The following is a 13,388-nucleotide window of genomic DNA, read 5'->3' as shown; positions in this document are numbered from 1 at the left end:
AAAGTGTCTTCCTGTAATGTACTTTCACATTTCGAATGATGCCTAAATCCAGAGGTTGAAGAACGGCGGTGCAGTTTGGTGGTAGGTACTCTATGCGTACATTTTCTAAGCGAGGAATTGCATTGTGGACTGAATGGTTGTCAATGAGCAGCAGGATTTTCAGATTCTTCTTCTTTTTCATGTCCTTGTCAATCTGTTTAAGCCATTCTCCGAAGACTGGGGTAGTCATCCAAGCGTGCTTGTTGGCTTTATACTCACACGGGAGAAACGTCACATTTTTAAAACAATGAGGCTTTGCCGACTTCCCAATGATAAATGGCCGAACATTTTCTGTCCCCGAGGCATTACAACAAAAGAGAGCCGTAAGCCTTTGCTTCGATTTTTTTGCCTCCGGTACAGGGATCATACCTGGGCAGCCTAGGTGCGGTGTGGTAGCAGCTTATAGAACATCCCTGTCTAGTCAGCATTAAAAACATGGTCAGGACTGTAGAGAGCAATCCATTTCTTAATTTCACTGGATCTCCATTCGTTTATTGTCTCAAGTGGAGCTGCTGACTCTTCATCACAGATTGCTTTTGCTGTGATCCCAAAGTGATCTTGAAAGCAAATCGGCCATCCCCAACTGGCAGTAAAGTCTTCATGCCCCAAGGCAGTAGCCATTGATTTCACATTCCCCTGGATGAGTGCCCCAGTAATCGGAATGTTCCTCGCACGAACAACTTGGAACCACATAAAAACTCCTCTTTCAACATCTCCAAACGCTGCAGTTTGCAATACGTTTGCGCTGGGGCCGAAGGTTTGCTTCCTGAGATTTTTGCGCGGTGTTTCAAGAAGGTTGAGAGTGTTGACAGTGAAATTCCAAATTCTTTTTTTATTTAAACCAGAGTCCAGAGCAGCAACATCCTGAAGCTTTTTTTCTAAGGTGAACTGCTGTCGCTTTTTCGAGTCGGCCATTTTTTATTGAGGGCAATCGAAAAACACAACAGAACAAACAAAGCAAAACTTTTAACACAACTTTTAACAGCGAAGGAAACTCTGAGGAACTTTTACAATGTTTCTCGTCAGGATCTTTCTACAGAAGTGAGCTGCAAATGCAGAACAGCTTAGAGCCTGTCAGAACCGCTCAGAGCAGGTCTAACTGCGTTTCTTAAAGAAAAAACTTCACAAAGTAAGCAACTCTCTTCGTATTCCAAGGCCTTTTGGGCACTTCGTTCTAATGAAAGTATTGCTGACTGTATTTCGTAGTAACGAGATTTCTATAGACTCGTGTCATATGGGGAAACTGTCGGGACCATAAAAATACTTCGTTGTAATGAAAATTTCGTTGTAAAGATATTCGTTGTAACGGAATTTTACCAGTACTACTAATTAAGAATTATAGGTATTCCTTTTTTCATTGTTAACTAGTTTGTCTTCTCAGGTGGTTTCTTTATTATAAACTTCAATTTGTTCAAATTTCTTGTTTGCTAGAGGAAAATTATGTATTCAGCCATGTTTATATGTTTACCTTTGAGAGTGATTTTTGCTGATTAAAAAAAAAAAAAAGATTCCAGTTTTGCCATTCTCTCAGCACAAGCAAAAGTTAAACAATACAACATTTTGAAAATTATACATTTGTTTGCCTTGTGTGAAAAGACAAAGTAACAAGTGAAGAAATGCGAAATGCATATGAATTTGATGGAGAGATTATTTCAGATGTCAAAACATGCAGTGCAATTCCACAATCATGCCATTACAAAGATCTTTTATGGGATCATATGTTTGATAACACTCAGTTGTATATAGTTTTAATAAACTCCTTTTAAAGAGGCAGCCTAGGTTATGATTGTGGGTAAATGGTCATGCCATTAGAATCTTCAGAAATGAATGAAGAAAAAGTATAGTGAAAATATCGGGCATTTCAAGCATATGTAATCTTGTAAAAGAAAAAAAAAGCAGCACAATCTGCAGCTAAACAGCTTGCCATAACAGAAGTAGAGATGAAGTGCAGTACCAGGGGAAAAAAAAACCAAGATGGTTGAAAATGATTATGGGCACTTAAGCCAAATGACAATAGCAGCATTGTATTGTGTAATGTAACAGAATACAGGTTAACAACCACTGTGTTTGGTTTCCCCTTTCACAACTGCGGATTAGTTCATTTGAAATGAAAAACTGTTGACTTGCAACATTTAAAACAAGGCACACAGCCACAACATAACATCAATTATAGTCACACCCCATTTTAAGTTAAAATACTTATTTCCATGCCTTGTTAACTTAAGGGTTTTATGTATGTATATTGCTGCTAAAATCATACTTTTTGCATCACCTGCCATGTGGTGACTGACCAGCAGTTGCTCATCTTTGGAATACCAGCCACATGCCAATTTCCTGATTCTTTCACTTCTTCTCTTTCTCTTTTAATTTTTATAATTCCTCTTTGCTAAAAGGCACAGTTTTTAACCCTGTATATCATAGAAAAATAGGCCATCCGGTACTAATATTAAAGAATGGCTGTCGGACTTGACTGGTTAGGAGCTGGGTGACCAGTGATTGGCGATGTGGGAATCTTTAAAACCTTTTTGACATCTGGTATGACTATTGGCTCCTCTTCTGGATTTCTGTCACTACGTTTTATTGCCCTATCTCTCCTCACAGGGCTAGGGTGGGGGTTGGTGCTGGTTGGTAGTTTGTTTTAATTTGTATTTTTAAAATAAGTTAGGCGTTTCATTCTTGTATGTATCAAAAAAAATGAAAATATGATCAGGACATTTGGATATCTTCCCTGTTTTGTTTGTGAAATGTGTAGTGAGGTCACCGAGGAACACTAGAAAGTCTCCACTTCTCGCTTTAACGCAAGATTTAGCGCACACGGTGCTTGTACTTCATCATATCCCAACATAACCTACAGGTTACCACTCAATCTACACAATGCAAGCAATGGTCAGACAGAGATGTGCTTATAGATATTCAGGAACAAGTGTGCAGTTAAAAGTAAATGCTATAAAGGGGGGAAAAAAAGCAAAGCAAAAGGTGACACAAAAAATTGGCACTATGCAACTGTTAAGTAAAGCAAGTACAGTATAAAATTGCATATTGACACTGTTTCAGGAAAGCATTCACTCCCTTGGAAGTTTTTCACTTTTTAATGTTAAACAATATTGAATCACATTGGATTTAATTTTGTCCTTTTTGACATTGAATAACAAAGAAGACTCATTAATGTCCGTGTAAAAACAGATCCCTGCAAAGTGATGTAAATGAATTAGAGAGATAACACACAAAATAACGGATCTCATAAGTATTCACCCCCTTTAATATGATAAGCCTAAATTATCACTGGTGTAGCCAGTTAGTTTTAGAAATCACAGATTTGGTTAAATGGAGATCACCTGACTATATTCAAAGGGTTTCAATTGGCCGTAGTATAAATGCTTCTTATCTTGACGGCCCAACTTGTTGTGAGTCAATATCTTGGCCAAACCAACACAATAAGGAAAAAAAGAACACTCCAGGCAGCTCCTAGAAGGTGGTTGTAAAGGACAAGACAGTCGATGGATGTAAGAAAACAGATCAAAAGGTCAAACTGTTGGAGGAATATTATTTTTTTATTACTTCTATTTTGCATTCTATTGTATTTTTATGCATTTAATAAATAAGATACACTCTTTTAATATTAGAAATAGATTTTTACATTTTTCTAGTCTCAGAAGTTCAAGTAGTGCGGTTTGAGTGTCAGGAGTTTTATTAAAGTGTTAAGCAGGGTTAAGGATGTTATTATATACATGTCTATGGAACAATAGCGTGCAACAGGTATCCAAACCTGCCAAGTCTCAACATCAGGTTCTAGGACCAGAGATTTGGAACTCCAGGGTGAACATTAAGGGCCCTAAGGCCACCACTGCCTCCAGACCTTTCACCCCTTAGCCTGGGAAAGAGAAATGAATAACCAGGGTTTCCCTCTAGGCCTGGATCTAGGCAGTCCAGATTTCAATCCAGTTGAGAATTTGTGGCTGAACTAGAAAAAGACCGTTCACTCCTGATCCTCATGCAACCTGGCAGAGCTTAAGCAGTTTTACAGAGAAAATGGCCTGACACCGAGGTGTCCAGAGGTGCAAAGATGGTAGAGACCTCTGCACACAGACTCAAGGCTATCATGGCTGCTAAAAGTGCATTTAAATATTGAATTCAAGGAGCTGAATACCTATCTATCAATTATGTATTGTTTTATATTTGCTGCTAATTTAGATCACTTTGCAGAAATCTATGTTTACTTTGACATTAAATAACCCTTTTCTGTTGATCAATGTCAAAAAAGCCCAATTAAATTCATCATTATTTAATGTTGTATAACAATAAAATGTAACTATTTCCAAGGGAGTGAAAACTTTTTTACAGGTACTGTACCTATTAACCATTTTAACCTGTTCTCAGCAGCATTTATAATTTACAGATGTTTATGAAAGATTTTATGACTGTAGTTTTGACACATTTTGTGGTAAAGAGGTGGTTTTGTCAATGGATTGTTGATGCAACTTAACTTGTTTGCTTAATAGTATAGCAGTAATTTAGAAAGAATTAATTGTGTTTAGTGTACAAAAACACTTAATGGTTTTATTTATTTTATTTGTGGACATTGTTTTGCAATGTGTATGCACTGAGTTTTGTGTTCACAATATCGGAGAGACATATATTACCATTTTTACCTTGTTGCTAAGTTCAGCCATGCAAATAAGGTTTGTTTCATTTTTGCATGCAGACATCCTCAGACATTAACAGAAGTTCTTTCTTCTGTAAAGAGTGCTTAATAGAGCAATAGATTTACCACATTGGTATGAATGATATCTTCTTTACTTTTTATGTGCATTGCTTAGATAGGGAAGTCATTCAGTTAATTCGGGGGGAAAAATACTGTTGAATTTCATTCTGCATATTTTGTTTTCTTGCTGTCCATATATACCTACCAGTTGATTTTACTACAACTGATTGAAATTGATTAAAACTATTCATGCTTAAATTTAATAATTTATAATAATAAATAACTTATTGCATTAAAGTTAACACTATGCTGAATACATGAAGAATCTTATATAATCTTACACTGTACCAGAAAAACATATTTGGTTAGTCAAATATGAACAACAAACATTAAAAAAAGGTTTACTCTTTTGATCATCTCCCTTGTGTATCTAGCTGAAATGAAACATTCAATGACCTCTGTAGTCCTTCGGTACGTTTGACTAGTATGGCAGAATACATGTTTAAATTATTCAGAAATAAGATGTGTAATGCAAAACCAACCTCTGGTTTTGCCTGTCTTAGTTTAGTTTTTAAAAGGAACTTTATGCTTCTGTTATTAGAATAAATGTTGTTTATTTATGTAAGTACAATGAACCCCTAAAATAAATGTTTACCATTCATGCTAATTTGATTTTTTTTTTTTATTTAACTTGGGCACCAGTTTCTGGAGGTACTGATCTTGGTTTCTGTTTTAAATACCTTATTCCAAAATCAAATTGTGTTAATTATATCGGGGTGACAAATTTACACAAACACAATTGATGATATTGGTCTGCAATCCAGAGTTAGTGCATACGTTCTCAGTCAAGCCACTGTCAGTATGCAATTTAGAAGTTCTTGTATTTTCTTTGATGTTTTTCTTAAGGCTCTCCAATTTCTTACCACATCTCAAAGATGTATGTCTTAGATCAGTGGTCCTGGAGGACCGCAGTGGCTACTGGTTTTCATTCCAGCCAGTGTCCTAATTAGAACTCCGTCCTTGCTGATAATGACAGTTGGTGTTTAACTCTATGCCTTGTTATCGCTTTCTTTCATCAAATACAAATTTTAGTTACTTTGTAGATCAGAGGTCCTTCAGTGACAGTCCTGGAGGTCTGCTTGTGGTATAGTGGTTCCACAGCTCATGTCAGAAGGGCCAGTTTTAATTAAATAATCAACGCACTCGCGGCTTAGAGAGGGGGCGTGGTAAGTGTGGCGGATTGGTTCCCGGGGTGATTCGTTGATGTGGGCGATTCTCACTTAAGTGCACAGGTGAGGAGTCATCCGCATCTGTAATTGTTCCCGGGAGCTGCTGTTTGCCACAGCTGATCCACGTCCCTGTAATTAAATAGAAGCATGATGCAGATAGCAGGGGGATGAACAAAAAATCAAAGAAAAGAAAGACGGAGGTTGCAGAGGAAGGAAGCAGTATGGAGAAAGCTGGTGTGAGTGAGCGCTTGTAGGCAGCTGGACAGTGTGCCCTAGCGGTGTGTATGGTCGACACCGAGGGCAGTTGGTAGTGGTCGCTCCCACTGAGCATTGCGAAGAGCGGGAGTGACCAGCAGAAGGATGACTCACTGTGGAAGACCGCGAGAGTCGGGAGGCTTGGGTGATGGATTCCCCAATGTGAGCATCCTGGCCGTTGGGGGAAAAGCCAAGTCTCGGTCTGGAGGGAGCGCAACCGAAGCCAGGAATCGGGAAGCCTCCAGATCAGGAATGGAAAGAAGGTCAGCTGCAGGTAGGGCGACTCTCCTGTTGCAAAGCCTGATGGGAGAAGCAGGGGAGTCACCGGTAAAAGAAGACACCGGGCTTTGTGTTTCTAAAGGACTGCTTCATGCCATTGTTTTAAGCTTGTTTTAAAGGATTCATTAATTGTTTTTTTTTTTTTAACCTCCCATTCACTTCTGTTTTAATGGATTATTTATTTAAGGAAGATTTTGAAAAGCACTGCACTTTATTTAATTTGGACACTTTTGTTTTTGTTGTTGTTTTAACAAAAGCACTTGGCACTTTTATACACTATCCCCTTGCTCTATTTGTTGTGCCTCACTGCCAAGCTCATCAGTGACATTACCGACAGTGTCGGGTTCAAGGGCTCCCAAACGCAAGATGGGAGCATGGAGCAGAACCCGCATTGTCACATTTGGTGGCAACGGTGAGATGAGCCGGCAGTGGGGACAGAAGAACTGGAGACAGAGCAGCAAGCGGGATTGGTGCCAGACTTTTTACAAAAGAACCCACGGACCCAAGCTGGAGGAGGACATTTTAAAGGACAGAGCTTTTTAATGGACATTTATTTATTGATTGTTTTTATTGTCTTTTAAAAGTTCTTATTCTTTTATGTCCTGTTTTAAAGGGAGCTTGGGTAGGTTTTATTGTAGGATTGTTTTAGTGCTTTCATGTATTTAATGGTTTTAGTGCAGTGGTAGTGTGCCCAAGCTGTGGACCTGGGCCGCCAGTTGCATAGGGTTGGCAGTGGCATGGAGCCTTCATTTGCAGCTGGAGGCTTATGGGAATGTGGTATAGTGGGTCCACAGCTCATGTGAAAAGGGCCAGTTTTAGTTAAATAACGCACTCGCGGCTTAGAGAGGGGGCGTGGTAAGTGTGGTGGATCGGTTCCCGGGGCGATTCTCACTTAAGTTCACAGGTGAGGAGTCGTCCTCATCCGTAATTATTCCTGGGAGCTGTTGATTGCCACACCTGATCCGCGTCCCCGTAATTAAATAGAAGCGCGAGGCAGCTAGCTGGGGGATGAACAAAAAATCAAAAAAAAGAAAGACGGAGGTTGCAGAGAAAGGAAGCAGTGTGTAGAAAGCTGGTGTGTGTGTGAGAGAGCGCATGAATGAGAGCTCGTGGGCAGCTGGACAGTGTGCCCTAGCGGGGTGTTTGGCCGACACCGAGGGCAGTTGGTAGTGGTCGCTCCTGCTGAGCATTGCGAAGAGCAGGAGAGACCAGCAGAAGGATGACTCGCCGTGGAAGACAGCGAGAGTCGGGAGGCTTGGGTGATGGATTCCCCAACGTGAGCATCCTGGCCGTTAGGGGAAAAGCCAAGTCTCGGTCTGGAGGGAGCGCAACCGAAGCCAGGGATCGGGAAGCCTCCAGATCAGGAATGGAAAGAAGGTCAGCTGCAGGTAGGGCGACTCTCCTGTTGCAAAGCCTGATGGGAGAAGCAGGGGAGTCACCAGGTAAAAGAAGACACCGGGCTTTGTGTTTCTAAAGGACTGCTTCATGCCATTGTTTTAACCTTGTTTTAAAGGATTCGTTAATTGTTTTTTTTTTAACCTCCACTTCATTTCTGTTTTAATGGATTATTTATTTAAGGAAGATTTTGAAAAGCACTGCACTTTATTTAATTTGGACACTTTTTGTTTTTGTTGTTGTTTTTAATAAAAGCACTTGGCACTTTTATACACCATCCCCTTGCTCCATTTGTTGTGCTTCACTGCCGAGCTCATCAGTGACATTACCGACGGTGTCGGGTTCAAGGGCTCCCAAATGTAAGATGGGAGCATGGAGCAGAACTCGTCACACTGCTATGGCTGTAGATTTTCACTTTAACCAATTTTTTGATTAGAACCCTTTTATTTACTACTGAAGCAATGTTTTGTTTTTTTTTGGCTTAATTTTAGTTCTCTTGCCCGTTACCATTTAGAACCCTTAATTGCCTATTTTAGATTTTAGCAGCTGCATTTAAGTTTTAATTGTTGCCTGCTTTCTTAAACAGACATTATTAATAAAGAGATGCAGATAACGAATAAACCAGCAGTTCTCCAGCTCACGTGCTTATCATAAAGTATCTGTGATAAAAATATTTAGAAATGAATGAGAGGGGAATTGGAAGGACCATTAAGTTTAAATCTGTTCTGGTCCACAAAACACTTGGATAATGTTCTCACAGAAGGAAACTCCACAGTGCAATTAAATTGCTCTTGGATGAAATCAAGCACTAACAAGCTAAACAGTTCAATACCAAGTTTCATTATCAGCATGGACTGCTTTCTAATTAGGAAACTAGTTGGAATAAAAACTTGCAGCCACTGCAGCCCTCCAGGACCGTGATTGAGGACCCCTGTTTTAGATCATTTGGAGATTCCAGACTTCCCTAACATGAGTGGGTGTGGTAATAGCCATAGATGAGTTTTTCCTGCATTCTGCTCTCATCCAATCCAGCTACAGAAATTTAATAGAAAGATGGATTTGATTTTATTTTCTTATGTCAGGTAATGAGAACAATTATTATAGTAATGTCAGAATGGGCTTAGGTACCAATGCTGTAATTTGAAATGTGGGTTCACATAACCATCTAAATGAATAGATGAATTGGAGGAAAAAAAAGACAGACTACAGTTGCATCAGAAAAGGCTGCTGTTCTTCTCTATACAGATAAATATCAACAGATCATAATCTGTCTATAAAGAATTGCATTTTTAATGCTCTTTGGCTATCTTTAGAATTTGCATCCAGGAGAATATTGCTGATATTTACAGGCTGTCATAAAATGTTAGCATGGTGTAGGCCGCAGTCCACTTTATGCTCACTTCATTTCTGAATTTGATTCACCTCCGGCTTGCACATCCTGTGTACACAGCAAGCAAGCCTTTCTACCACCAGATTTGATATGCAGATTATTCATTGTTTCTGTGTCAAAATGTATATGTATATCTTTGTGTGGTTATTTTAAAAAATAAAATACCTGTACTTTTACATCTGAATTTCTGTGGATTTATGCTTGATCCAAGCCAAAAATAACATTGAAGAGAATGATTGTCATAACTGTTATTAGGTGTATTCCAGGACCCCTCTTGTGATTTATATCATTCAGTTGTTGTTTTTTTGTTCTTTTTGTTTTCCATTCTCCAAGACCACAAATAACATTACTGCATATTTGTAATTAGTAGCAAGTGTGAAATATATTGGCTGCTTTAATAGGTACAATAAAATCTATTAAAGATATCTGGTGTAAGAAAAAAAATCCTATTGGACAGGAACGATTCTTTTGTTTTGAAACCAAGGAGATTTCAGTTCTCATAAAGCCTTAATGCCATTCATTAACAGCTACATTGGTAGCTGTTTTATTGGAATTCTTTACGCCTTTTCTTGGTTTACTTAGTGTTGCTGATATATCACTTCAGATATCGAATGTGTAAGTTTACAGCTTGTGGCCTTAGTCTTGGCGGTTCTGTTTTATTGCATTATCACTAGCAATTAGGTGGTCCTTATTACATCTAGAGAGATCTGCTGTTGATTGTAATTAACATTTTAGCTTGTGTGAAAAAAGCTATTTGTCAAACAGCAAAGGGACATGTTGGTTACCTCCAAAAGTGATGTCTTGTTTTTATTTGCCCCATTAAAATTCTTATTGATTTTGTTTGTTTGAAAGGGATTTTGCTTTGTCAACTAATCTGGAAGTGTATTGGAAATGAGGGGGGCTCTTTATGGCTTGGGAGCAGGAGTGCATGTCGAAGGCGTGCATTAGCACTTTCTGTATAGCTAGAAGTATGTGCCATTACAGTCAGGAGTTAATTTATACATGTTCTTTAAAGTAAGAAGTTAAGATTCCAGCAATTATTTGCTTTATTATAATGAGCTTGTATGTGCAGTATTTAAAATAATCCCAAGATAATGTCAACCTGAAATTATTTCACTGAGATGTTTTTAAATGAATTAGCAAAGGGTTTTTATATTCAATGCTGCTTTACTTTTTACCTTTACATATTACACAGAAATATGAATATATATGAAAATTGTCATTGAGATAGAAAAAAGTTGAAGCAGTGACTTATAATAAAATGTTATGCACTGACTGATGATTGTACATGTTCTTGAAGATTAGGGGCAATGCTGTGCTACTTAGTCTCTTCATAGTACTGAAAAATCGTAATGTCTTCCCTAGTCATAGAAGGATGTATCCAAATTCAAAGTCCATACCATGCAACATTAACTGCTTTCAGAGGAAATGCTGCCACATTAGCTTGCAGGTCCTCCTGACTCCTTTAGTTTTTTTTTTTTTGCATAAAGGATGGGTGCTTTTATGAAAAGGAAAATTTTGTGAATATGAAATGTTAGATTTTTTTTAAATGGCTAGATAGGCAGCATTTACACTATATTTAGGCAGTTAAATGGCCTCTTGGCATAAAGTGTATTTTCTAATGCAGTCCTGGCCTCTGCAGTATGCAAATACTAAAGTTGCCGCTGTGGTGGATCACATTAGACTTTGACTTAAATCTTTCTCAAATAAGGAAATAATTTTTAGTTTTTCTTTGCAAGTGTTTTAAGTGAAGAACGTGCTCTTTCTGACAGTTGAGATTAAAACCCGCTGACTTATTTAGTACTCTAAACAGAATCAAACAATTTTGTATGTTGCCAGACGTTACCCTTTTATACAAATGACTGTTTTTACTTCTGTTAATTATGCATTCATATTTTATTGTCGCAACCAGTTCTGCTGCCTCATTTCTTTATGATTGAAAATGTTAATATTAGCCAAGAGGATTTAATTTCCATATTAAAGTTCTCTATTAAGAGTAAAACCTATTTCATAGCTCATTTTCGATCAAATGCTGGGGTTTGTCAACAAACTAAATATAAATTCCTTGAAATCAAAATAAAATTTTAAATCTAACAGAAGTCAAATGCTTTGACTATTTTTTAGTAAATTATGCAACATAAAACTATATATCATTCCCCATGACTACAAAAATAAATTATTACGTAATGTAAGAGTAACTTGCCAATAGAGCATGCTTTTAGATATCACAAAGCAATACATGTATTAATACATGGGGAAAAAATACTATTCACACAAAAATAAAAATACAAATATATGTTTAACTACAACAGATACTCAATGTCTAGCGATCTGGATTATTTATATTAATTATTTTTTGGTAATGAAAATATTAGTGTCCGTGTCCTGGGTCTGTGTTCCATGCCTAGACCTTGTCTGTGTGGAGTTTGCATGTTCTCCCTGTGTCTGTATAGATTTCCTCTGGGTACTCCAGTTTCCACTCACATTCTAAAGACGTGAAGTTTAGGATAATTGACAATTTAATTGAACCGTGTGTATGTGGGAGAGTGTAGGCAGTAGGGGGCTTGTGAAGTACATTGTGCCCACTTCACAATGAATTCCTCCTTTGCTCCCCATACTGCCGGCTTATTCTCTGCCCCCACAACCTAAAACTGGCTTGAGTATGTTATGCTATGTGCTTTAGTTATGTACAAAATAACCCTCTGTTAATAAAAATATTGCGTATGGCTGATAAAATTAGACTGTTTACACATACCCACTTTATTTTTTTAACTTCATGTACAGTATTCCTTTATGCTGTGTCCCCAGACTCTGGACCCAGTGCTATGGTTTGTTTCAATATGATATATTAAGTTTCACAGAAGAAAATCTGCTGTTGTCATTCTACTATATGTTTGTCTTATTAAAATAGAAAATTACAGTTTTTTTATGCTTGCCAAAATGTATGGCATATAGCTTGCAAGCTTGTTATTATTCTTAATATACTTATCATTCAAAAATACAGCAGCAACCATTTAACTTGAAATACTTCTAGATGTGCTTACGTTTATGATTAAAAATAAGTGTCAGGATTAGATAGAAGTCCTGTATTAAGTGGCCACCTGGAATGCCTTATTTTACATATTAAAAGTTTAAAATGTAACAGTTTTTCTGACTTTCTTGTATTTATATATATTTTAGGTTCATTTTCCTGACATTGAAAAAGCAGACTGGTTAAACAAGGTAATGGTCAATTTTACTTTATTTATTTATTTATTTATTTATTTTTCTCTCACATTGAACAAAAAAAAAAGGAAATTTTGGATTCTTTTGTAATTCAGACTGTTTTATTTAGAAGAATGTTTAGCATGTCTTAAACTCTTACTGCATGAAACAGTAATTTGCTCTGTTAAGAAAACCAGTGATTTTTAAATCATTAGGGGTTTACTTAGATGGAGAAAAGTCTTTTCCAAAAGGCATACTTTACTCTGTGTCAGCCCAAAGAAGAATTTGTGCCTTGAGTACGTTGATATGAGCTGACAGTTTCAAGCTCCTGTGAGGATTTTGTGTGCTCTGTGATTTGACTCTGAAATTATATTTAATTTTATGTGCTATTCATCTTTATTTATTTTATGGCACTTTTATGCACCTTGTGCTTTTGTATAATTTTAATGTTGCTGTTTGTGTTAGGCCAAAACAGTAAAGTAAACATTTGCAACCAGCTATCACATAATCAATTAGCTAAACATTTGTCAATCTGTTTACTTTTGTTGCATGTTAAACCCCTGAGTTTCTTAAGTTTGCTTGAAGAGTTGCACCAGAGAGCTCTATAGGTCACATTCTGAGAAAATTATGAAGAAAGCACAATACCAATATTTGTATATATGCAATGCCTCAAATGGTATAACTATTATTTATATTTTTAATTAGATTATATGTTTATACAGTATATAATATGTCAGTAAATGCAAACAGTAGCCTTAAAACTATTTTATTTAATCTGATTGAACCAAAATGTATCTTTCCTACGTAAATATGTTTGAAATAAATAAACAAATAAAATGTTTTCTCAGTTTTAATGAAAAAGATTTTTTTTGTGTTACATAAAAATGTTTGCACA

General features: G+C 37.1%; 1 protein-coding gene across 1 annotated transcript in view; it reads left to right on the top strand.

Annotated features, from left to right (window-relative positions):
* esyt3 (extended synaptotagmin-like protein 3) overlaps window positions 1–13,388 on the top strand; it is a 107,588-nt gene that overhangs the window by 25,714 nt on the left and 68,486 nt on the right. The window contains exon 2 of the mRNA XM_028806578.2: window positions 12,470–12,511. Coding sequence (XP_028662411.1) covers window positions 12,470–12,511 — 42 coding nt within the window. The remainder of the gene's footprint in view (window positions 1–12,469; window positions 12,512–13,388) is intronic.

Source organism: Erpetoichthys calabaricus, chromosome 8 (genome assembly GCF_900747795.2).
Source record: "Erpetoichthys calabaricus chromosome 8, fErpCal1.3, whole genome shotgun sequence".
Taxonomy (NCBI): Eukaryota; Metazoa; Chordata; class Cladistia; order Polypteriformes; family Polypteridae; genus Erpetoichthys; species Erpetoichthys calabaricus.
The sequence above is the reverse complement of the archived record's forward strand: the minus strand, read 5'-3'. Positions and strand labels throughout refer to the sequence as shown.